Raw genomic sequence first — 27649 nt, forward strand, 5'->3', positions numbered from 1 at the left:
CAATATTTTTGAAAAATCTATCGAATGGCACCGAACACGACCCCCACGGAGGTTAGGTGGGGGGTTACTTTTAAATCTTAAATGGGAGCCCCAATTTTTTGCAGATTTGGATTCCTTACGTAAAAATAAGTAACTTTTATTCGAGACTTTTTTCGAATTATGGATAGATGGCGCTATAATCTAAAAAAAGATTGTTGGAAATGGAAAATTAAATTAAAAATGGACAAGTCCCCATTACAATGGAAAACTTTACTTAACTTTTTTTGATTTTGGGACCTACACTTCACAACCCTATAGGTCCTTAAAGCGCTCGAGTGACTGCACATTTAGCATACTTTGCTCCCCTACCAGTAGAAGTTTGTAATTATTTAAGTTTTAAACATTTGAAAATGTTTATGTAATAAGTAATATAATGTTAAACTTTCTAAGTTTCTAATTGTTTTTGAAATATTTATTTTGCTACATTTATTTGTGTTTAAGTTCTAATTGTATTTATTTTTTCTTTGATATTTTTGTTAAAATTACCTAAAAATATTTGTTTGTATTTCATAAATAACAGAACCTGTTCCAATGTAACGGTATAATCCGCACTCTATTATTGCATTAACCTATTCTCATTCTCTGTTATGATTATGATAACAATCTTTGACCAGTTCTAAAATACATAAATATTATACAATGTTGGAAAAATTACTATTTCATAGAAAGTTATTGTTGTTATCTACTTGGACTAGCATTAAAGGCAAAATGTAAGTTTATCTATTTAATATTTCCATAATTATTTTACATTTTGTTACACTTTGTTACAAAATATTCAAGTTTTCCTGGAGATTGTTACACATTATATTTTCATTAAGATTTGGACCTAAATTTATATAATTTTTGGTTTTTAAATAAATTATACTTCTTGTCAGTTGTTTATAAAATATGTTGGAACTAGAGTAATACCTCTAATTACCTCTATATTCGTTGGTACTTATAAAAATTATCTGAAAAATTACAGATAAAATTTCATTGCATCCATTACCTTCAAGTAATTTTTATTTAATTGTTGGTTTTTGTGATTACATTACATTTTTGCATGCAGTTCAGCTTTTATTGGTTGCTAATTACTGTAGGATAGTTAATTTTATGTAAGTTTCGAATAATTTAAACTGAATAGCCAGTTGGAGTACCATATTATTCAGACTAGGTGCAAGTTGGTGAGGATAAATAAGCAGTTTGTTGTAGTTGTTTAATCAGACTCCATCATCATGACATCTACACTTCTGGCAGAGTGATTGCTGCCATCTCTGAGCTCTTCCGATTAATTTGTCACAGAGAATTATTCCACATTAACATTTTGGTTTTACAATTGGTTGTGTGACTTGGCATCTTCTACAATATTTCTTCATTCTTTCCTGTTTGTGTATTTATGCCTATAGTTATCCACTCCCTAACTCCCATCTTCTTAAGGTCAGCAATTATCTGGTTCTTCAATCTCGTTTTGAGTCTTCCTTGTGGTTTGCCTGATACTGGTCTCCGTTTAGTGATTTTCTTGATAACGGCTTCTGGATTCCTCCTTTCTATATGTCTCATCCATCTGAGTCTCTGTGCCTTGATAAATCTGACTATATCCTATATCTTCTGATTTTAAAAGTTCCGATACTTCGTAGTTCAGCAGTTTTCTAAATTCATTATTACCTAAGTTTAGTGGGCCTGCTATTCTTCAAATGATTTTTCTCTTTAGGATCCGTCGTCTTTCTGGGTCAGGCACAGAATGAGAGCACCATATGAGATTGCTGGTCTAATTGCTGCTGTGTAAATTTTCAGTTTAGTATTCTGAGTAATATTTAAGGAAGTTGTTGGATTTCCAGTAGGTTCTGTTTCCTGCCAGGATTCTTTCATTGATTACTATGCTTCTATCATTAGTTCCATTAACTGAGACCCTGAGATATTTAAAGTGTTCTACCTTTTCAAACTCTTATTCGCCAGTATTTAACTTTGTCACATTACTTAACCCTTAAGTACTAACACCCCGTCTCTCAGACGGCATTGCTTGTCGAAAGTGGGATAATTCCCTTCATAGAAAATTTTGAAGGTCACCCGTTTATGACTTTTCATGCTGGGTTGTTATTTAGTAGTATCGAATTCGGCAATTTGCGGCAGGTTGTTATTCGAAAGATATTTAGGCTCAAAGTGTGATTTCCGTCTAATAGATGGGGTGTTAGTGTTTGTGCCCAGTTCGTCATTACACATAATGTGCCCCAGTTCGTCAAAAAACATCAAATAAGGGAATAAAGACCCTGAGGAAACTCTTTTGAAATGGTTTGATGAGGTAGAAGATGACATAAGCGAAGTGGAATCAATTTGTGATGAAAATGTTGCCACTGACTACCATTGCTACACTGTACTAATATAGTACCTGTCAGTTTTTTTTTGTTTTAACATTTTTTAAAAACCTATTTATTTTCATCTTTCTTTCTCTTTGTTTAACTCGATGATAAATTTTTATTAAGATTCTTTAATTAGTTTAATTTTTATTACATTTTTTTCAGGAGTAAAAAGGTACACAAACAATCCTTCCATTCTTGTTAAAATGTTTTTTATTTTAATAAATACAAAAAAACTAGATTAATTACTGTGTTTTTTAGATAATCAATACTTTCAGTAAGTCATCGAGATATTTTTTTGCATTAAAATATTCAACAAAAACAAAAATTACCACTAAAATGTTAAACCCGTCTGTCAGGCGGTTAGTTAGTGTTTACGTCATTGATTTAAGATGTTAGTACTTAAGGGTTAACTCTATTTTTTCTGGAGCATGTTGGGTATTTTGTTTTATGTATTTTGATTTATTGCCATGTGATTTTGATTTATCTGCTGGGCCTGGGGTATACAGTGCTTATACATTCCATGCAACAGTAGGTAATTAGATAAGCTTGCATGGCATTATACAGAGGTGAATGGAAGTCTAACTTTAAAAAATTCTGTGGAAAAATGAAAGAGCTGATTTTGTTTCATAGTCCTGTCATATTATCCTGGAGGCATCCGGGATAAAAAAAAATCCGGGAAAAAATGAAATTACTCAGAAATCACAAAAAATTGTCGATGTAATTAATTAGCCTAAGAAATTTTTAAAGTCAATAGTGTCAAAATTTTATAAATATTAATAATGACAAAATTTCATAATTTAGTGGAGTAAACTTGCCTGCGGTTGGACCAATTGAAACAAGCACTATAGCGCGGTAAATTTGAATTACTCCCCCTAGTTTAAAAACAAAGATAGATTTTTCCCTTTTTGTTCTGTTTGGCGTTGAAAAATTGATTGTGATGAATTTTTAGAAACCCAGTTCAATACTACATCCACTTTATACATACTACAATATAATACATATACTACAAATTGGAAAAATATCGTTTAAAAACTTTGGCTTATAAAAAATTATATTAATAATTTGCAACTGCACAATATGTATTTATCATATGCTTAACTTCAAGTTGTTGTCGCCAAAAATGTTAGGTGACGACGCTAGGCATCGCGTCAGTCATGCACGGAGCGAATAGAATCAATCAAGTAAGAAAATGAATAATAAATCTTTTTGTGTTTGGCCACACCTAGGATTGGGAACGTAGTTTGTGTCGATGTAAATTTCTTATCTGTTGAATTTGTTTAAATAGTTGGTCGATGTTGAAATTTATATAAAATGCAAGATTAAAACACAGTAAGGGTACGGAGTAGCTTAGGCGGCAGTATGTCTGATCTCCATGCAGGTAGGCCGGGGTTCAAATCCCAGCTCCGGCGAGAACAGCTAGAGATTTTAAAAATGTCTATGGTACATTTCATGTCAAATCACTCAGTCAAAAACTTTTGGATCTCCGATTTTTCTGAAACTTGGTGTATAGCTTCTGCGGGACGTAAAAATAAGATATTTAAGGTCAAAAAGTCTTCTTTTTTTCTCAAAATGTTATTTTATGCGATTTTACAGTGATTTGGTGTTTATTTAAAAAAATTTGCATTTTCTATCGTAAAGTATCAATGGAAAAAATAATATTTTAATAGAAGGGGCTCAAAAATGTCATTATATGGCATTATAACAAGTTATTTTGATTCAAAACAAGTTTTTGATCAAATTTTATAGTGTAGAAAACGTTAAAATAAGTACCGTTTTTTACATTTTCCTCCATTCCCAAAATACACCATAATCGATTTGGCTGAAAATTTGCCCACAGATAGCCAAAACATAGGACTTTGCGGTTAGAAGGATTTGAATTATATTACAATACCAAAAAAGTTACATGCAATAATATCAGACTCAAAAGTATATTATTAGTCCAGTCGGGATAACATTTGACCTTGCATGCCGAGCTGCCCAAAATTTTCTTTTTCTAATCTTTAGGGGGGTCAATAGTAGCTTAAATTTTAAATCGCGAATGAATTCCTTCGTTAAGTTAGCCGCCATCCTGATTTTAAAGGAGAGCCGTTTTTGCACAATATCTCCGCCATTTTTAACTTTTCGACAAAAATGGTAGGAACTCAACATTTTCCGAGATAATTGTACTTACAGTAGACGCCTATATTTTTGACTATGATATTGCATGTAACTTTTTTGGTATTATAATATAATTCAAATCCTTCTAACCATTTAAAGTCCTATGTTTTGGCTATCTGTGGGCAAATTTGGAAATGGAGGAAAATGTAAAAAACGGTATTTTAACGTTTTCTACACTATAAAATTTGATCAAAAACTTGTTTGGAATCAAAATAACTTGTTATAATGCCATATAGTGACATTTTTGAGTCCCTTCTATTAAAATATTATGTTTTCCATTGATACTTTATGATAGAAAATGCAAATTTGTTTAAGAGGGTGGGTACGTATTTTCGGCTGCAATGCTATTCAAATGGGTATTCATTTTTTTCTAATCCTGAGAAAACTAATAAGTATTTTTTAAAAATTTAAACGCAGAATGAAAGATTACGTTATTAGCGATGGCCGAAAGTCCCTGAGAATTTCTATAATGTTTATTTTAATAAGTTACAGGGGTGAAAAACTAAGAGAAAATTTAGTGTGATTTTTAATTTCAAATATTTGATTCAAAATAAACTTTTTATTTATTCTAAGGGACTTTCGGCCCTTGGTAATAATTTAGTCTTTCATTCTGCGTTTAAATTTTTCAAAAATATTTATTGCTTTTTTCAGGATTCGAAAAAAAAATGAACACAATGTCGTGGTAATATTTTGCAAACCTATCTTTGTCTTACAACGCACTCAGCCGAATAGAATATTGTCAGTCAGACACTGACAATCAGTGACAATTTTAAATATTTGACATGGCATCGGGAATATTTTGAGTTGTTGATTAAATACTATTGATATATAGTGTATTTGATAAATAATTGATTTAAGACGTGAACTTAATAAAAAGTTATTTATTGTGTATTATTTGTGGAAGATTCAAAATCCAAGCAGAGAATACATCAGGATAATATATTCTGTGATCCAAGTATTTTGTTGTTAAATATGTTCAAAATTATAAGCGTTCCATAGTAACAATATATTATTAAAAAATCACTTTTCCTCTTTTCTCGATTGAGTATTAGTTTTTGTTGTACAAATAAATTATTACAATCACTGAATACATAGTTAGTGAAAAAATTATCACATTTATTAACTGAATTAATAATTTGCAATTTTACAAATAACAGTTATCCAAGAATATTCAAAAGCCATCTGTTTAAAGTTAATCATGACATTGTCAAGTAGAATGACGTTGTAGTAATGTTTATATATCCATACCAGTGTGAATTTTACTACACGTAATTTGCCGTGTAAAGACAGAAAAAGTAGGGATAGCCGTAAAATATTTGCGAATTATGTACCCATGGCCTTAATTAAATACCAAATCACTGTAAAATCGCTTAAAATAACATTTTGAGAAAAAAAGAAGAAGACGACAATTCGACCTTAAATGTTTTATTTTTACATCCCGCAGATGCTATATACCAATTTTCAGACAAATCGGAGATCCAAAAGTTTTTTTGATCCAAAATTGAGTGATTTGAAATCACCCCTATAGGCCCCAGGTCCACTCAATCTGAATAAAATGAGTACCTTGGGTAAAACCAGGGGTAATAATAGGCGGTTGAAGTGTAGCATAGGCTCTGTTACCTTCCTTGATACCGTAGGCCCTAGATATAGCAGACTACTCTGCTATAATTCCAAAGCCGCGGTAGCTGTATAAAACGGGAGACTATTATTATTAACCCTTAAACGCCCAAGGGTGGGTAAAAAATGTCCACCTAATGCGTATTCCCTTGTAACATTTATTACGTGTTTAAAAATTTTTCAAAAATTATTTATTGTTAAAAAGACAGCCCTTTATCGAATGTTAATTTGGTTCTCCCGATATTTTTGAAAATAAAAGTAAGATCTTGAGTTAAATATGGGTGGGCACAAAAAGTACACCCTGAGTAAAACTTGTTACTAAAGGTTTCTATATTATTTCTCGTTGGTAGGAACATAATTCATATAATTATCGACGTATAATTACATAATCGACATAATTATCCGCCAATGAGGAGACTGAAAGAAAGAATGTGGAGAAAATCGACAAATCTGAATTACTGGCTTTTACTGGTATATTAATTTTGATGTACATTGTAATTTTGTTGTAAGGTTTGTAAATTGTTTATCGTAATATTTTAGAAGATGCTGTGTTTATTAAGCATAAGATTCTAAACTTTTTCGCTTTCTTTCTTACTCTAGAAAGAGTAAAATTGGGCAAAGCACCAGGCAAGGATCATATCACCCCGGAAATGATAAAATTCATGGGGACAGAGGGAATGGATAGCATGAAAGAACTAATGAATGATATCATAAATAGAGCAGAATTACCAAAGGACTGGAAGAAAGACACTATATTACCAGTGCCGGTTTAACACAGTCTGCCGCCCGGTGCTGATACGGATGCCGCGCCCAGGCTCAAAAATATTTCTTAACTTTATTTCAATTATGTAATAATTAAAACCGGTATAATTTGACTTAAACTTTCAATTGCTGTCAGCAGAATTGCTACTTTATTTTTTTAATCAAACGTTATTCGCGTTCAAAAATTGCAATTTCTCGATTTTTTGAAAGTTCCACCGCGTTTATCTCGAAAACTATGCATCCTACGAAAAAACTTGTAAGAACATTTTTGCTTAGAATTACCCAAGAAATACAAAAAAATGTTTTATTTTGCGAAAAATCGATTTTATGTAATTCCTCAAGTTCTTTGTTTATAACAATCTTATCGACATCCGGATCAACTGTTACCCAAAAAATTCGTGTTCTACGGGTCAAAATACATAAAAAAAACTTGGGTAAGTCCATCTAAATAAAGGAGTCCGTAGCACCCCCTCCTGGACACAGCACTAATTTGTTTATAAGCCAAAAAATTGTTTATAATTTTAAAACATTGCTGAGGCTGCTTCAATAATCCGATTTCAATTCTGTAAAGTGCATTAGATAGGTGGAGTACTTCTTTATATGTAAAAAAATTGACAAATCTTTGTATGTTCTAGTTTTTGTTGTGCAATATTTTAAAAAATTTTAATTTTTTAAAAAAGTTTAGATTGCAAAATTATTATGCAAAATCTAGTAAGTTAATTTTAATGAAATTTGGTGTACGGTTTTAGCACATTAAAAAAATTTTCTAAGCGAATTAGGAAGGTTCCAAGTGTAACCTAACCTAAGTGATAGAAAATAATTGAATAAGGACAGGCTTGTTTTGCCCCCTTATTTTATATTTATTGCTATTTTGAAGCAAGGGTGATAAATTAAGACATTTTTAACAAATCGCATCTGATAGAAAATTTAATTAGCTTTATTTTATTCCTATAGGACTTTGTTCTAAAATGAATAGTTTTTAAGTTATAAGCAAAAAAAGTAGAAAAAAAAACGAAATATTTTGAAATTTTTAAATATTTTATCTTTTTATTAATGTTCGGGGCATACTTGAGAAGGAGCATAAATTAATTATTATTAACGAAGTTATCACCTAACTTTATCCGCAAAAATCTGAATGCCACCTCTCACATCCACCTAAAAACAGATTCTTACTGGTCTAATTATATTCTTAAACGCTGTAGAATGATATAATTTTACGGCGCGCGGCATGTTTGTACGTTATCTGACATTTAGATAACATAAACTGAACACAGTGCATAAACCATATAGGTACGTCGACGTTAATAATAATAATTTATTTATAAATTATTGTTAAGTTTTCAAGTTAATGATAAAACAGAAAAATTTTTATTATTATATCATGTGGATTTGTATGCAAATTTTATTTTACCATAATCATATAATTTCGGAACAGCACGCGCTTCGCGCGTACCGCCCTAGAACCTTCAACCGCCCGGTGCTACAGCACCCAAAAAACCCCTGGTTAAACCGGCGCTGTATATTACCAATACACAAAAAGGGAGACAAGAGAAACTGTAATAATTACCGAAGTATCACCATATCAAGTATCCCTGGGAAGATATTCGCAAGAATAATAGAGACAAGAATAAAAACCCAAATAGAAACAACTATGGAAGACACACAGTGTGGATTCAGGAAGGACAGAACCACGCAAGATCTAATATTCACATTAAGACAAATAAGTGAGAAGGTAATCAAGAAGAATAGAGAGATACATATGTGCTTCATTGACCTGGAAAAGGCGTTTGACAGAATCCGAAGAAAGGACATATGGAAGACACTAAGAGAAAGGAGAGTCGATAGACACGTAATAGAAGTAATAAAGGATATATACAAAAATAATACAAATACAGTAAGAACCAATAACAAGGAATCCAGAGAATTTACTACAAGTCAAGGCGTCAAACAGGGATGCGTGCTGAGTCCACTGCTATTCTCAGTGGTACTGGATGAAGCGATAAAGAAAGCCAAGAGAAGAATGAGAAAAAGAACATTATGATACTGGCAAATGAAACGGACTCAACTATCGGAGCTACTATTTACATACAGACGACAATGTATTGATAGCAGAAAACAGAGAAGACTTACAGAACAATCTTGAAATCCTAGAAGAAGAACTATCAAACATAAATATGAAAATTAATACAGAGAAAACAAAAACAATGATAATTTCACATACAAGGAAGACACACGCAATTGAATTAGACGGGAAACAACTAGAGCAAGTGGAATATTTTAAATATCTAGGAGTAATAATGGAATCAAATGGTAAACAAGACATGGAAATAAACGAGAGAATGGGACGCACAGGAAGCTTATTTAAGGCTATGAAAACAACATTTTTGGGGAAAAAAGAGATACCGCAGAAAGTAAAAACGGCAGTCGTTAAATCAGTAGTTAGACCAACAATTATGTATAGCAGCGAGACATGGACATTGACGGGGAGACAAAAATCCAGAGTCAATGCTATGGTAATGAGGTTCCTGAGGAAAATAGCAAACAGAAAGAGGACAGACAAAATACGAAACGAAACAATTAGACAAAACCTAAAACTAGAACCAATCAATGAAAAAATAGTGGAGGGACAACTTAGATGGTTCGGGCACGTGTGTAGAATGTCGAACGAGAGGCTAACAAAACGAGCGTTCGAAACGAGAGTGCAGGGGAAAAACAAAAGAGGAAGACCAAGAGTTATGTGGGTAGATTAAATCAGGAAAGAAGTCGAGAAGAAGGGATTGCCATTGGAAAGTGCAAGAAACCTAACGCAAGATCAGAAAACATGGAGACTACAATGCCAAACTCAACTCCACCATCCTTACACCTAAAGGTAGAAAGGCTTAGGACTAAGTAAAGTAAGTAAGTAAAGATTCTTAAGTTTAATCCATCTCCAACAACTCTTAATAAATATATTAGCTATTTTCGAGGTGGACATTTTTTACCCACCCTTGGTCATACATGGGACCTCAAAAAAGTAGGGCGTTTAACGGTTAAGGGTGATGGATGTATTAATAAAGTTATCTCAGTTAATCCAAAGAATAGATATCATAAAACAAAAACTCAGACTTAGGCGACTAAGGATTTGACACCAAACATTCAGAAGATGTGGCTGACGGTGGGGAGGAGAGGGTGGAATAGAAAATGTATATGAGATAATTAATAAGAATGGAGCATGTACGGACCTTTGAAAGAAACAGTAAGACGTATTGATTTGGTTATAGTATGAATGAGGGTTGTGATGTAACGTGGTATGTTACTGGCAGATTGAATAGATCGGGTGAAGTTGGTCATTTGGAGAATTAAGGGGATGGATTGAATATAGAAGGAAAAATATTGTTAATAGGAATGTATGTGGATGAATTAATGTCAATAATTTACATGTAATTTTGTTTAAATAAATAAGGACAACTTTTTGCATGGGCGACCTATTGAACCTTATTCTGGTGTATCTAACCCGAGCTTTTCGCCTTGTGTATAATAATATATTTGTCTGCATAAAGTTCATTGTCATTTTTTGCACATTAGTAATTAGATGATTTTTATTTGTGCATATTGATAATTAATTGGTTTTTTCTTTTGATTTTTATTAATAATTAGCTTTATTATTCCACGAGGTTGACGTCAGATTTTTTTATAAAACTTATGGGGAATAAAAGATAGAACATTGTTTATTGTCCACAGTTTTATTCAAAAACGTCTTAAGTGACTTACTGTGAGTTTCTGCAAATACCAAAAATGAGTAAAAGTGCAACGTTACCAGGTCTCGAGAAATATTCCCAGGCAGCAGACACATCAGCCCCAGAGAGGTAATATTTTAAATATAGTATTATACATAATTCCATTCCATAATATCATTCTTAAGCTGTATCTTTAAGCGTGTAAGCGTTTAATACAATTACTCTGGGCTAATTAGCAAAATACAAGGAAAAGTTATTTACCATCAATTTTATTGATGGAATCAAATCTTATGATTGTATAATATACATTATAATACACATTATAATATACATAATATACATTATATGAATAATATAGGTATGCAAAGTCCGCAGATAGTGTGCTACTTTTTTTATAAACAAAATGGCGCCCGAAAATGGTATTTTTTTAAATTTTTTGCTCTATAACTCCAAAGATTTTAACTTTACACCAAAAACACATAAATAAAAATTCACCGTAATTAAATTCTACATAGAGAAATGTTTTTCCCGATTTATTTCGACAAAAATTTTCCTTCGAAAATTCGGGTTTTTCCAACAAAATCTTTAATTTTCAACGAAAATTTTAGGTAAGCAACTATTTATTAATAATTAAATATCTTGGTGATATAAAAGATCTTTTGGTATAGATTACATTTCCAGAAGCCGATGGAAATTGAATGAACAGTTTAGCAACAATTAAATTGTTAATTAAACATTTACGGTCGCTGTAATAACCATAATAATTATGATGCATAAGAATAACTATGATTTTTGTATAAAAAGGCACTATACCTATCTAATGTACTTTACAGAATTGAAACTGGACTATTTAAGCAGCCTCAGGAATATTTTAAAATTATAAACAATTTTTTGGCTTATAAACAAATAGAATATATCGGGACATATTAAATTAAATTAAACTATGAAAATTGTATTGGAAGGAACGCGGAAATACGCTTCTTTTAAAAGAAAAAACTTTTAATTGCGATGAGTGGTGCCTGAGATACAACCGGTCAAAGTTGATCTACATGTACGGCGAAGATATAAACAATAGGATGATAATTTTCGAACCATCACCTTTTATTTTAGGCCCTCTTTCTACACACAAATTTTTATATCTTTAAAAGACTCATAATATTATAATAATAGAAACTATCGGTATTACGAGTGAAAACTACCAAAAATACCAAAATTTCAATAAAAATCAGGTTAGAGAAAATGGAATCTCAAAGTTCAAAATCGGTATACGTTAAAAAAAATGCATTTTCTCAGCTTCCCGTGGAGCAATTTTCTTCTTTTTTGTTCCCAAGTAACTCGGGTAGAGCCATCTAAAAAATTAATTATTAAATGTCAAAGTTGCTTTTGTTTTGTTATAATAAATTAATTTACTTATAAGAAAATAAACTACATATTTTTTCTAGTTGTAGATTTTCTTAGATAAATTTACCACAAGTGTACATTTTAATGTTTAAAATATAAATATTCTCATTTGAAAGCTGTATAATTATTTAAACAGTCTTTGTTTAAACAAATTAACAATTTTAGTTATAATAAATAAATTAATTTATTATAACCAAACAAAATCAACGTTGACATTTAATAATGCGTTAGTTAGGTGGCTCTACTCGAGTTACTTGGAAACAAAAAAAAATGAAGAAAATTGCTCCATGGGAAGCTGAGAAAATGCATTTTTTTAACGTATACCGCTTTGAACTTTGAGATTCCATTTTCTCCAACCTGATTTTTGATTGAAATTTTTATGTTTGGTAGTTTTCACTCGTAATACCGAAATTTTTTATTATTATAATATATGTCATGAGTCCTTTAAAGATATGAAAATTTGTGTGGAGAAAGAGGACCTAAATAAAAAGGTGATGGTTCGAAAATTATCATCCTATTGTTAATATCTTCGCTGTACATGCCGGTCAAGTTTGACCGATTGTACAGCTGGTTCCTAAAAAAACTGATACGACTCTTAGTAAGATTTGATCATTTTGAGCAGTGTATGATTGGTCTAACATTATATTATATATATTATGACAGACAAATAATAAAATAAACAAACAAACAGCCATTTTTTGAGGTTGAAGTTATCTGACCAATTTTAAGATTTGGCAGTAACAGTGACAGTATAATAAATTAAATATAATTAAACTCATATTCATTATATCACACCTCATCAAAAGCTTTTTACAAGAACATAGTCAGTGATTTTGATATGGCTTAGAGCCAGACTACATCAAGATCGCCTATAAATCGTGCTGGTAATTGCCTTGCAGCGAGACCAAAAACAAAAAGAAGAAGAAGAAAGTACACTGCTCAATTTTCTACAAAATACGCTTTAAGAGTCGTATCAGTTTTTTTTTGGAACCAGCTGTACCTCAGGCATCACTCATCGCAATTAAACGTTTTTTCGCAAAAAGAAGCTTCTTGTCGCGCTTTTTCCAATACCGTTTTCATAATTTAATTTAATGTCCGACTGGTCTATTATTTGACAAATAATGACATTATTTCGAAGTCTATTAAATACTGTCAAGTTGACACATAAAACTCTAAGTAAAACTATGGTTACCACAATTACGTTACGACTATTTCTGGTAAATGCACTTATTTGAAAACTAATTAATTCAAAATTCATTCAATTTTTTTGCATATAAAGAATAATTTAGTCGGACATTAAACGTTGAAGGCACCACGGGTATTATAATAATAACGCTTTCGGTCAACGTATACAGTGATGAGTGTGCTAATAACCGGCAAAATAGCGTAAAAGATGGAAAACGTATAAAGTTGTGAGATAAAAAGAAATGAAACTAGTCGAGCTGGGACATTTAGCGATATTAACATATAAATTCACATTATATTGATTGTTTCCCATCTTTACACGTATCAGAGGAGTATGTCAACTAAAACTGTCACTGTGACAGTGACAATTGTTAAACTCGTCCGATACGTCCAAAGGTGGGAAACAATCAATATAATGTAAATTTTTAGGTTAATATCGCTAGATTTTCCAGCTCGACTAGTTTCATTTCTGTTTATCTCACAACTTAATACGTTTTCCATATTTTGTGCTATTTTGCCGGTTATTAGCGCGCTCATCACTGTGTACCTCGGGCCCAAGGCCCTCGGTCTATACACCATTGACCTCAAGCGTTTATTATTCTTATAATACCTTTGGTACCTTAATAACTATAATATTTCCCGATATATTCTATTTGTTTATAAGCCAAACAATTGTTTTAATTTTAAAATATTCCTGAGGCCGCTTAAATAGTCCAATTTCAATTCTGTAAAGTGTAAAGTACATTAGATAGGTATAGTGCCTTTTTATACAAAAATCATAGTTATTCTTATGCATCATAATTATTATGGTTCTTATAGCGACCGTCAATTTTTATTTAACAATTTAATTGTTGCTAAACTGTTCATTCAATTCCCATCGGCTTCTAGAAATATAATCTATACCAAAAGAGGTTTTATATTGCCGAGTTGTTTAATTATTGATAAATAATTACTTACCTAAAATTGTAGTTGAAAATTAAAGATTTTGTTGGAAAACCCGCATTTTCCGAGGAAAATTTTCGTCGAAGTAAATTGGGAAAAACATGTCTCTATGCAAAATTTTATTTCGGTGAATTTTTATTTGGGTGTTTTTGGTGTAAAGTTAAAATCTTTGGACTTATAGAGCAAAAATTGAAAAAAACACAATTTTCGGGCGCCATTTTGTTTATAAAAAAAGTAGCACACTATCTGCCGACTTTGCATACCTATATTATTAATATGTATATAGAATCATAAAACTCGATTCCAGCAATAAAATTGCTGGTAAATAATTTTTCCCAAAAATGGCCTATTCTCCGATAATCTGTCCAGACTAAATACCAATAAATCACACACTTCGATGTTTGTGTTTTATTGGCACCAGTTTTAACATTCAACCCCCCAGTCAATTTGTTTTGAAGTCCCTCTTTACAGATGATAGCGTTAGTATCGACATTTGCGGTGTTTAACAGTCTTTAGCAGTTCTCTATATTTGTTGGCCGTCCTTAGTACTTACTTTCTCATTAGTTTTTCTTGCTATCCAACGTATCTTCAGCATCCGTCTATGAATTCATATTTTCAATACTTCAATTCTCTTCATGGTCGTTACTTTTAGTGTCCACACCTCTGCCCCATACAAATCTACAGGCCAAACGTAGCACTTAACCATTTTTTGTCTTAGTTCTAAAGTGAGATGATTATTGCAAGGAAATGTCTTCATTTTCATAAAAGCAGTTTTAGTCATTGCTGTTATGCGTTTTATTTTAATGTCTGGATCTATTAGTTGATCCGTTATGATAGTTCACAAATATGTCATTTTGTGAAACTCTTTCAACTTGGACTCTATCTTATGCCGATTTCCTGTTCTTTCTCGTAAATATAATCACCTGAATATGGTGTTTCGAGACTTTGGAGACGAATTTGGAAGATTTTGGAGAATTTGGACACCTTCAAAATTTTCTGACCGGACAATCGACGGGTATCGTCTGCGTATCTAATCACATTAAGTAGTTCCCCGTTGATTTTTATTCCATATGGCTGTCTCTCAAGTGCCTTTCTAAATAACTGGTGCGAGTAAACATTGTTGGGGATAAAATGCATTCTTGTCTTACTCCTCGTTGTATGGAGATTTCGTGGATGTAGTTATCTCCAATTTTTACGATAGCAGTTTGATTGCAGTACAAATTTTTTATGACAAGAATATCTTTGTCATCTATTCCTATATTTTTTAGCATCTGCATTAATTTTACATGCTGTACCCACTTTGTCGAATGCCTTTTCGAAATAAATGTTTTCTTTGATCACACAATTTTTATAATAGGATATTTGGCGCAAAAAGTGCCGCCCTGATTTCCGTAGCATTTCTAAAACCAAATTGGGTATCTTCGAGATCTTCTTCGCATTTGCGTCTAATTCTGTTGTGAAGTATTATGTTGTCTTCATCTATTAGCTTGCTAATTTCAGCATTTTCTATAGCATGTTCTACCTCTGATTTCATAATTTCTGGAAATTCAGCTTGCTTGAGCCTTGAGCCTGGTTCATAGTCAGTTGAACACGAAGGTTTCAATCTTCTCGTGGATCTTTTTATTGCCTTAATAAACATTGCTAAACTGATTGCACAATGGCAACACAAGATACAAACATACCCATACTCATTTACATTCCAAATATGAACAATTTGCAATGGATTAACAAAAGAATTAAAATAAAAATCGATTGTTTCTTTAAAAAAATCTCATAAATCTAAATTGCTAACTGAGTTACGTATGTTGTGTCTGTCGTTAATGACCTTTTCTTTGTTCTTTATTTTTTATTTAGTTTAATAACGCTCGATTTCATAATAAAGTTAAAGTGGACTTTAAATTTTAAGTTGGTACCTTTACCTTTATCAATGGAATTTTAATGCACATTAAAGTGAACTTTAGTTAATGTTCACTTTAAGTTGATTATGAAACCGGGCGTAAGTCTCTTTTCCTTGTGATGTACAGTTAATATACTGAGTGACAAAAAAGATAAACACCTACATATTTACATTTATCCGATTTTAATAATTTTTGGTATACATGTTCAGTATCCCTTATTAAATTTTGATTTAATATTTTCTAAAAATGAAGACATTTTTTTGTAATAACAATAATTATCTCAGCTTAGAACTAAGACAAAGAATGATTAAGTGCTATGTTTGGTTTGCACTATTACATGGAACAGAAGTGTACCTCAAAAGTATCAGGCATAAATCGAATTGAAGCATTAGAAATTTGAATTCATAGACGGATGTTGATGATACCTTGGAAGACAAGGAAAACTAACGAGGAAGTACTAGGGAGGTCAATAAAGATAGAGTATTACTAAAGACTGCTAGACACCGGGAAATGTCTTATCTGGGACATAATATATTGAGGGGACATCGATATGGAATACTGCACCTGATTCTTGAAAGGCAAAAAACATTCGTGAATGGACTCAGACACCAAATACAGTAGGAGTGTAGTAACGCTGGTGATGTGAATGATAATGGTATAAACTTTGTTTTTATTGTTCTTCTTCTTCTTCTTATGCAATACACTAATGGATGTTCGATCACGTTTGACCATTTTTCTCTATCCCTTGCAGTATGTATTAGGTCTCCTATGTTTCTTAGCCCTGTCCATTATTTGACATTACGGAGCCATGACATTTTCTTCCTGCCCACTCCCCTCCTTCCTTCGATCTTTCCTTAAATTAAGGATTGCAGAAACTGGTATCTTTCGTTTCTAATTAGGTGCCCCATGTATGCCGTTTTTCTCTGCTTAATTGTGCATATCAGTTGTTCTGTACCAATTCTTCTTAGGATTTCTTCATTTGTTATTCGTGCGGTCCAGGGCACTTTAAGGATTCGTCGATGAATCCACATCTCAAATTACTCTAGCTTATTCATTATGTTTATTTTTAAAGTCCATCCTTCCATGCCATATAGGAGCATCGACCATATATATAGTATATAGCATTTCGCGAATCTTAGTCTTAGGTTCAGGTCAAGAGTTCGTAAAGACGTTTCTGAATTTCATGAATGCACTTCTGGCCCTTTCTATCCGACATTTAATTTCCATATCCGATATCCAGTCTTCACATAGCCAGGTTCTCAGGTACTTAAATTTTCTTACGCGCTCTACATCTTGATTGTTATATGCTAGTCTTGCATTTTGATGTTGACATAATTGACGGCTGATTATAAGAAACTTCGTCTTTTTTATGTTGATGCTAAGTCCCATGTTCTCGCTATGTTCTCCAATTTTATTAAGAAGGTTTTGGAGGTCTTCTATATTCTCTGCTATTAAGACATCCGCATATCGTATATTATTGACCCAGTCTTACACCTCTGAGAATTTTTGAGCTTGTGTTGTTTCATTATCCACCTTGACGACAGCTGTTTAATTCCAGTAAAGAGCTTCTATGCAACGGATGTCTTTTTGATCATTGTCGAGTTGTTTTAGTATATGTACGAGTTTATGATGTACTCGATCGAAGGCTTTTTCATAATCTATAAAGCACATAATTACATCTTTCCTTTGATCGTAGCAGTTCTGAGCTAGCTAGGTTGCAACTAGGGCTTCCCTGGTACCCAGGCCTTTTCTAAATCCAAATTTCGAGCAACCATTAACCTTATCGCATTTTGTGGAGATTCTGTAGTGAAGAACTTTGAGGAATAATTTTAAAGAATGGCTCATCACACTTATCAGTCGGTGGTCTTTACACTTTGTTGGGTTGCTCTTTTTTGGCAAAGGGATAAAGGTAGGTACAAGCAATTGGACAGGGAATTTTCTTTTTTTATAGATTTGGTTGAAAAATCTTTGGAGTATCGTAATTCCAAAAAAATAAAGATCCTTTGTAAAAGCTATATTTAAAAGTCCCCAATAAGGGTTACATCACAAAACAAAACGTTTTCGGATTAATAGGTAATCCATCATCAGTGTTAAGCCAATAGCATGCATGCGTGAGCCACCAAAAAGTTATGGGTAAGAACCCTTTAAAAGTTTCAAGATCTTAAATGATACTACATATTTTTATTAAAACAGATGGATGTTTCAAATATTCCTGGATATAACCCATGGCAACACAGGACTCTAACCCACGTGGATGTGATATGCAAGGAATGAACCTCAATATTGAAAATTGAGTGTCAACTCAATTTTCAATATGTGAGGTCACCCAGTTGACACTCAATTTTCAATATGTGAGGTTCATTCCTTGCATATCACATCCACGTGGGTTAGAGTCGTGTGTTGCCCTGAGATATATCCAGGAATATTTGAAACATCCATCTGTTTTAACAAAAATATGTAGTATCATTTAAGATCTTGAAACTTTTAAAGAGTTCTTACCCATTTTTTAGAGTTCTTTACCAACTTTTTGGTGGCTCACGCATTCATGCTATTCGCTTAACACTGATGATGGATTACCTATTAATCCGAAAACGTTTTGTTTTGTGATGTAACCCTTATTGGGGTCTTTTAAATATACCTTTTACAAAGGATCTCGTATTTTTGTGATTTATGGTATACAGCCAGCTACAGGAATTTTATTTTCCTCGTGGATTTTTATCGTAATTCCCTCTTCATCTAATAATCTGAGTAACTCAACAGGAATTTGATCAGGTCCAGTTGCTTTCCCGTCTTTCGAGGTATTTATTGCTCTAGTAATTTCTTCAATTGTGATCTCGGGATCAGATAGGTTGTTAATATCTATCACTTTTTCCTGAACGACTTCTATCTTAGGCCTCTCGTCTGCAAAGATATTTTTGATGTATTGTTCCCATATGAGTTTCCTTATATTTAGTCCTATACTATACGGAAATAACTACCTACCTATATCAAACTGATTCGTGTTCAGTTTTCTCGAACCTGAATGTGTTAAATTTGGTAGAAAAAATTTGTTAAAAAGTGTCTGTAGATAATAATTTTTTGTATTAATACAACGTACCTAGTAGGAAATAAACGGGTACCATCTATTCTGTCGACTAAAATTGTTGTTTACATGCACTGCGTGACTTATCTGGAATTTAGTATAGTAGGTAAAACTGTTACTGAACGAATTGACAGAAATAAGTTGTATTAAAAATGGTTCATTAAAGTGAAAAATATCGTATTGAAATATTAATCATAAACGGTTATGGTGAATTTTCATTTTTTGGAAGTGAATTTTCCAAATCGATGGATTGGACGTAGAGGATTCATAGAGTGGCTCGCTCGTTCTGCGGACCTCAACCCGTTAGATTTATTTTCTTTGGGGTTATCTAAAATCACGTGTTTACGTTAGGCGACCAAGATGCTTGCAGGATTTGAGACAAAGAATAATTGATGAATGTGAACTAATACGTGGAGAAATCTTGCAAAAAGTGACTCACGAATTTATTTATAGGCTTGCACGTTGTCAGGAGGTGAACAGCAAACATTTTTAACATTTGAAATTATTTTGTTTATTTTTAATATCATTGGTCTAACGTAAATAAATTAACCTATTTTTTAACTGTAAAGAGATTTATTTCTTGTTTTAATAGTTTTTTCTCCCAAACTTGTATGTATGAATTAAAAATAACAAGTTCTTTTAAAATCTGCAAAAATATACAGGGTGTCCCATTTAAAGTAAATAAGTTAAGAGTATTTCTGGTGAAACTGGAAGTGGAGTAGTAACAAAAAATATGGCATCAGATGCCTTTTGGGTCACTGTACTTGCATGCAAAGTTTCATAAATATTGTTCTTTTCGTTTCAAAGTTATTTGCTTGGTTCCATACTTTATCCCAACTCTGTATTTTAGTTTAGACATTACTTTTAACTGTGTGCTTGTTGTTATTGATGGATATGTTTATTTCTTTATTTGTTAGAGAATTTTAAGAACATTTGGTGATGATGTAATGCTGGGTCTGCACTTTCTTTGTATAAACCTCCCACAGTTTCAAAATGTTCCAAGAAAAAACCAGATTGCCGTAGTATGTATACTGTATACTGTCCAATTTTTTACTGTATTTCTAAAATACATTGTATCATTACAAGTATAGATAATGATATTAAAAAAATTATTTAGAATTTTATATCAACTTTAGATAATCTTAAACATTCAACACAGAATTAATAAGTCGAAGATTAAATCATTGTGTTATGATCGGCAATTATTTATCTAATGTTCACTTAGCAATTGAACCACATAGAGATAATAATTTCAAAATGTGGATACTACAAGGCTTATTTAATGAGTCTATGTCTTAACGCAGAATGCAAAAGCTCTTATTTTCGACAATAAAATGTATACACTCACAGACAAAAATATTTCATATTTTGAAATTAAAGTGTGAACTAAAATTTTTTGTGCTGCCCCCAGTGTCATAGGAATAGGATTTATTTTCCGAATGTGATGTTTTGAAGTATCATATAAATGGTATAATCGGATTTAAATTTGATATGGGCTGTATGGTTGCCATATAATTTTTAGATTGAATCTTATCAAGGTAAGTATTCACTATTCTACCGAGATGAAGATCTGCGTCATGGTGCATTAATACGAATTTGTTATCCAATATGGCTGGTAAATGGCAAAACATGATCTTCTAAAATGTTTTTAATGTACATATCAGCTGTAATTCAACCAATCACCTCCACAAGTTCGATATCTTCTTTCCAAGAAATACCACTCCATAGCACTATGCCGCCACCACCAAAATTAACACTCTGTATGAGGTTACATCTGGCATATGCAAGCAAGATTTACAAAATTTTCGTCTGCAGAAGATTTGGCGACCAGTATGTCAGTTGTAACCTCATACAGAGCGTTAGTTTTGGTGGTGGCGGCATAGTGCTACGGAGCGGTATTGCTTTGAAAGGACATAGCGAACACGTGGAGGTGGTTAGGCGAATACCAACTGATATGTACCGGGTGTTCCAATAAGAATGGCGCTCGGCCATATCTCAGGAACCGTTTATAGTACAGCTTTGGGAAAAAAAAATTTATAACAAAAGTTGCCTCGAGAAAAGCCTGGAAATTATTTTCATAATTGTAAGTCCACCGCTAGAGGGCGTAATTGAATATCAAAAATTAAAAAATCGAAATTTTACAAAATTTGCCTAATCAAAGGGCACTGGAAATCCGATTATCGTATTCTTCATAAAATTCTGCGCATATTTTATTTCACAAGTTTAAGTCTATCTGTGCAAATAAGAGGTGGGGGTGAGTGGGAACCTTGTTATGAAAAAATCGCTGTAAGTCCGGTTCTGCTTAATCGATTTTTGCAAACTTGGTCTTGTTGAAAACAGCTCTTTTTCGTCAATATAATAATTATAATTTGGAAACAGCCTATTACGTAATATGCCGGCTAGGAGGCGCTATTTATTTTCTTTTTAGAAATCTAGTTTTCTTTGGAAAATATTAAATACAAGTATGTATTTTTTTTCCTGTATTACAAAATTAGATCAAATTAGCTACAGAATACCGAAAATCGCATGTCTATACCTTTTTTCTATCTCGAGATATCTTAAGAAACGTGTAAATTTAAACATAACTGTTGCTGTCATATAAGTGGAAATATATAGAAGTAAGTAGTGTGCTATGGAAAAAAACAAAGAAACATTTTCCAGATGTCACCGTATATAATAAATCAAAACAAAATATGAAAAACTCTACTACTGGGGTGACGTCTTTGGTGATATTTAATTGCATATATTCTAGCCGCAACAGTTGCATTTCTTATGCATTCAAAGAATGTGGCTATCCTGCTTCTTAGTTTGTAAGAATCATCTTGAATTTCACTCTGTATAAATTTTATATAAAATTTAATAGAAACAAACCGCAACAAACCATGAATGAACAAATTTTTATGTTTTACTGATTTGGCACATAATTTGACACATGATGACTTTTTGAAGTTAATACTTCTAGTAATTCTATTTTTTCTTCCATAGCACACTACTTGTTTCCACTTTGACTTCCTAAACTTAGTTTACCGGTGACAATAACAGTTCTGTATTTATCTTAGTTGGGAATAGGATAATTGATATTAAAATATATTAAAATAAAAATTAAAAATTTGTGTAGAAAATCTGACGTTTTTACATTTTCTACGATTCATCGAGAGAAAAGCAAATGCGCGGAGACAACAATTCATACAAATTTACATATTAACGCTATTTTTTTGGTATTATTTTAAGTATTAAAATTAGTGTAATATTTAAATAAAAATAAAATTAAACTGTTTAAAATATATTTAATTCGTTAAAATCATAATAATAGAAGTATAACTTCTTACTCGCGTACAAAGTACACACACTCTTTTTTTGTTATATTTTATAGTGTTATTTGTCTTATTGTTGTTTTGATTCATTATATACGGTGACATCTGGACAATGTTCCTTTGTTTTTTTTTCCATGGCACACTACGTGTTTCTATATATTTTCACTTATATGACAGCAACAGTTATGTTTAAAATTTACACGTTTCTTAAGATATCTCGATATAGAAAAAAGATAGCGACATGCGGTTTTCGGCATTCTGTTGCTAATTTGGTCTAATTTTGTAATACAGGAAAAAAATACATACTTGTATTTAATATTTTCCAAAGAAAACTAGATTTCTAAATAGAAAATAAATAGCGCCTCCTAGCCGGCATATTACGTAATAGGCGTTTCCAAATTATGACTATTACATTGACGAAAAAGATCTGTTTTCAACAAGGCCAAGTTTGTAAAAATCAATTAAGCAGAACCGGACTTACAGCGATTTTTTCATAACTGGGTTCCCACTCACCCCCACCTCTTATTTGCACAGGTAGACTTAAACTTGTGAAATAAAATATCCACAGAATTGTATGAAGAATACGATGATTGGATTTCCAGTGCCCTTTCATTAGGCAAATTTTGTAAAATTTTGATTTTTTAATTTTTGATATTCAATTACGCCCTCTAGCGGTGGACTTACAATTATGAAAATAATTTCCAGGCTTTTCTCGGGGCAACTTTTGTTATAAAATTTTTTTCCCAAAGCTGTAGTATAAACGGTTCCTGAGATATGGCCGAGAGCCATTCTTATTGGGACACCCGGTACATTGAAATAATTTAAGAAGATCATGTTTTGCCATTTGAAAACCATATTGGAGATGACATTATGACATTATATGTGTTAATGCACATCTTCATGTCGCTAGCATAGTGAAGACTTACTTTGATGAGAATTGGACTTCCTAATTAGAAATCGAACGAGTCGTACGCTTAAAACAAGCTCCACAATAAAACTAGTTTTTAAGTGTTAAAAAGCAACAAAGTAATTCTAGTTTTACGCAAAGAGTGAATCTAAGTGACTGTTCTTACGACAAGTACAAAAACTGTGAGTACAAATTATTATTTAATCCAAATAATTAACATTCACGCTAAATCCACGTAGACAGTAATCAATTGTGGATATAAAGCAACAACTTTTTATATACCCTATTCCACGAGCATACGCCTGTTTTGGATTACTTCGACAACGAATATTTTACTGTGCAAAATAAGAAGAACGAAAGTAAATTGCAAATTACATTGTTGTTTATTGGAATAATTATTAGCGCCATTTACTTTCGTACTGCTTATGTTGCACAGTAAAATATTCGTTGTCGAAGTAATCCAAAACAGGCGTATGTTCGTGGAATGGCCCGTACCTACCCGCTATCAGTTCTGGTATCAAAGGGACAGGACCGTACTTTTAAAATTTATCGATGACAATAATAATTGAAAATGGATAGGTTTTCCGCCTCTTGGGGCTCCTGATCAAGAACTGGAGCATAATTTACCGAATACAACTATGAAACAATCTTTTACCACTGTCTTAAATCAAAATTTACCCAAATTCCCGTTAAAATCACAAGCAGTAGTTTTTCCTGCGTTGGAAAATACAAGGTTGGAAGAATATTTGTTTGCAGTTGGTGATTTAATGCATCCCAAAAATATTATTTTCTCCTCTAAAATGTCAAATGGTCGAATTTGTATTTACCTAGCAAGCTAAATTTTAGTTAACAATTTTCTACAAATTAATAGGGGAATAATAACTGTAAACCACCAAAAAATTCAGGGTCGTAGATTAATATCACCAAATGAAAGATTATTGATATCAAATGTTTGTCCTTCAATCCCTCATTCAATTATTGAAAATGAACTTTCCAATTTGGGATTAAATTTGGTAACTCCAATAGATTTTTTAAAAATTAGTACATCAAATCCTGATTACAAACACATTTACAGTTTCAGAAGGCATACTTTTATTTCTCCCCCTGTCTCATCAATACCTGACTCAATACTTGTAAATTACGAAATGATATCATACCGTATATTTCTTGTAATGGAGAAAGATTTATGTACTATTTGCAGACATGCGGGACATTCGGCTGAAAATTGTCTAACTGTTTCGGAACCCAAACATCTCAAATACAAAATGCTGCTCCAACTACTTCAACTGATCCAATAAACAATGAATACATTCCAACTGCTTCAACCGCTCCAACTACTTTAACTGATCAAATACACAATGAAAACATTCCAACTGCTTCAACCGCTCCAACTACTTTAACTGATCAAATACACAATGAAAACATTCCAACTGCTTTAACCGCTCCAACTACCTCAACTGATCAAATAAACAATGAAAACATTCCCCGAACGCAAACTATATCTTCGTTTACTCCTACATTATCGACTAAACCTAATATTCATATTTTACTCTCTACTCATGCTACACAAAGTACTGACACCCAACAAATATCACACGATCCTCCTTCAAACAGACGAACTATTTCTGAAATTATAAGCCCTCCCCCAAATGATACTCCAGAAAACAGCTCCTTTGCAGCTCCAAAATTAAAAAAGCCAAAGTCTTCAATCACAGATACAAGATAAATTCAAGTAATGGAAGATATAAAAAATTCAGCAAGATTAATGTATGACGATACTTCAGTAACACATTCAATATCTTATGAAACATTCGTAGATATATTGGAAAATGTTCATGGTACCCCTGACCCAATAAGCTTAATAAAAACTTATACAAACGATCTCGAAAGCCTATTGAATCTTTTAAGTCAACTACACGAAAATTTACTAAATAAGAAATCAAAAGCTAGATGCACCAGACTTCGAAACAAAATACTTAAATTCATACAACCAGACACAAACCCCTAATTCGAAAATGAATTTGAAAAAGATAAATAATGGCTTTCTCGATTATCCAGTGGAACCTACGCAATATGCCCTCCAAGAACTCAAGACATACAGTAATCATAATCTTATATATACCGATGCCTCTAAAACCATAGAAGGAGTGGGAGCAGCATTAATGTTCAATAAAACTAAAATATTAATTAAACCCCGGAAATTAACTTCCATTTATACAGCCGAGTTAACCGCTATCCTCAACGCAATAAATTTTGTGGTAGAAAATAACATGAAAAATCCTGTCATTATTACGGATTCCCTAAGTTCTGTAACTGCCTTAAATGCCCTATATCCTCTTCATCCAAGTCTACTACTTATTAAATCAGCATTACACCAATTGCAAACTATGAATATCAATGCCAACTTTGCATGGATTTCATCACATATCGGAATTGCTGGTAATGAAGAAGTAGATTCATTGGCAAAACTAGCAGTATTAAGCACAGAAGCTGTAGAAATCAGAAGCATTCCACATCTAGATGTAAAACCTGTAATCAAGAACTTGGTAATCAATGCTTGGCAAACGAAGTGGAATCAATCAACATCCAAATTGTGAGAAGTTGAACATTCAATGCTACCTTAGAAATCTTCCCCTAATAAGCGATTACATCAAACCATTCTCTCTCGTCTGAGAATAGGTTACACCGCCATCACGCATAAACACCTGCTGGAGAGTGAAGTAAAACCACAGTGCTACGTATGTGATATTGTGCTCTAGTCGAGGAAATTAAGCATTTTGGCTCGCAATTTTTTCGTCCAGCATGGATTTACTTGAAATTTTCACAGAAGGTAGGGAATAGTCCAAGGATCATTTTCTATATCATGCCGCTGTACGCTAAAACCTTGGGGGTGGTTGCCACCCCATCTCGGGGGCGGGAATTTTTTATTACATTTTAACTATGTAAATCGATGTAAAAAGTGATTATAAGAAAAAGATGTTTTTTACATTTTCTTCGTAAAACTAATATTTTTCGAGTTATTCGCGCTTGAAAGTAACAGTTTTTCGATGAAAAAATCGACTTTCTTAGAGGGTTTTTTGAGAATACCTCGAAAAATATGCATTTAATCAAAAAAACTGTAGAATTCAAAATTGTATCTTTTAGTAACACAAACCAAATTATTTTTTTGTAATATCGCTAAGACCAATACAAACCGAGATACGGCATGTTAAAATTAGCTTTTTTCGTCAAATGCATAATTTGAAATATTCAAAGTAAAATAACGGAAAAACTTTGCATTTTTCGAGGAAAACTTAAAAAATCTTTTTTCGAGTATACAGTTAGGTCTTTCAAAAAAAATTAATAAAAAGTTTCTAGTCTGAAAAGTAAGCGACTTATGATCAAAAAAAGGTCGGTACCTGCTTTTCTCTATGAAAAAATCAGTGAAAACAACCCCCTAACTACCCTCCTGATTAAAAATTGGTCTTCACCTTTCTGTAATTCCTTTTATATTCGTATTATCAATACACCCAAGAAGTTTGACCTATTTAGAAGGCCTAATTTTAGAAAAATTGGAGTTTAAAGAAAAATTAATTTTTTGGAATTTCCCATTTTTTACCTTTTACTTCAAAATATCTCCGAAAATACTGGAGATACGAAAATAATGATAGATTACTAAATTGTAGCTTCTTTAATAACTAAAATTCCTTTGTGCATAGATTTTCATTACAGTGAACAGTTAGCGAGATATAGGTGTTTAAAACCTCTATTTACGAGCAAACACCCCCTTATTCGAGCCTTTTAAACCCACCCTAATTAAAAACTGAGGGATCTTACGGAATTTAGTTTACACAGTCTTATAACTCTTCAAAAATCCTACAAAGTCATTTTTGAAAAATCTTTTCACCGCCAAAAATGAAGGAGCTATGTTTATAAAACAAATTTTTTTTTTCGAAAAATTCGGATAGTCCGCTTATGGATAATTTTCAATGTATGTATAATACCACAGAACCGGTTCGTATACTGGAAGATGACTAAAAAACTATTTGTATTTGTACATATTTGTAAATTCGTATTTTTGTGTAAATAAATGTTTTTGTAATTCTTTTAATTCTAATTTTTTTTTGTATAGACCTATTAAAATATCTACTTATAAAAACTGTAATGTTATTAAGGGTGGTTTTTAAGGGTTGAAATATTATGATATTATATCCTAAAGTATAAAACAATCATTATTTAACCAATCAAAACCGAATTTTAGCCATATTAAAGTATACAATGTTTTTATATAATTTTTGACAATAAGGGGTTGTT

General features: G+C 32.2%; 1 protein-coding gene across 8 annotated transcripts in view; it reads left to right on the top strand.

Moving 5' to 3' along the window:
• The first annotated feature begins 616 nt into the window (after positions 1-616).
• Positions 617-27649, top strand: part of LOC114331380 (phytanoyl-CoA dioxygenase, peroxisomal) — a 61144-nt gene continuing 34111 nt past the window's right edge. Inside the window, exons 1-2 of one of the 8 annotated variants that reach the window (XM_028280952.2) lie at positions 630-749; positions 10632-10756. In XM_028280952.2, the coding sequence (XP_028136753.1) occupies positions 10686-10756 (71 nt within the window). In that variant the 5' untranslated portion in view covers positions 630-749; positions 10632-10685. Of the gene's footprint in view, positions 750-10547; positions 10757-20355; positions 20472-27649 lie in introns of those variants that run through there. The other 7 variants (XM_028280959.2, XM_028280972.2, XM_028280966.2 and 4 more) reach the window with 7 other exon arrangements.

This window comes from Diabrotica virgifera, chromosome 6 (genome assembly GCF_917563875.1).
Source record: "Diabrotica virgifera virgifera chromosome 6, PGI_DIABVI_V3a".
Classification (NCBI taxonomy): domain Eukaryota; kingdom Metazoa; phylum Arthropoda; class Insecta; order Coleoptera; family Chrysomelidae; genus Diabrotica; species Diabrotica virgifera.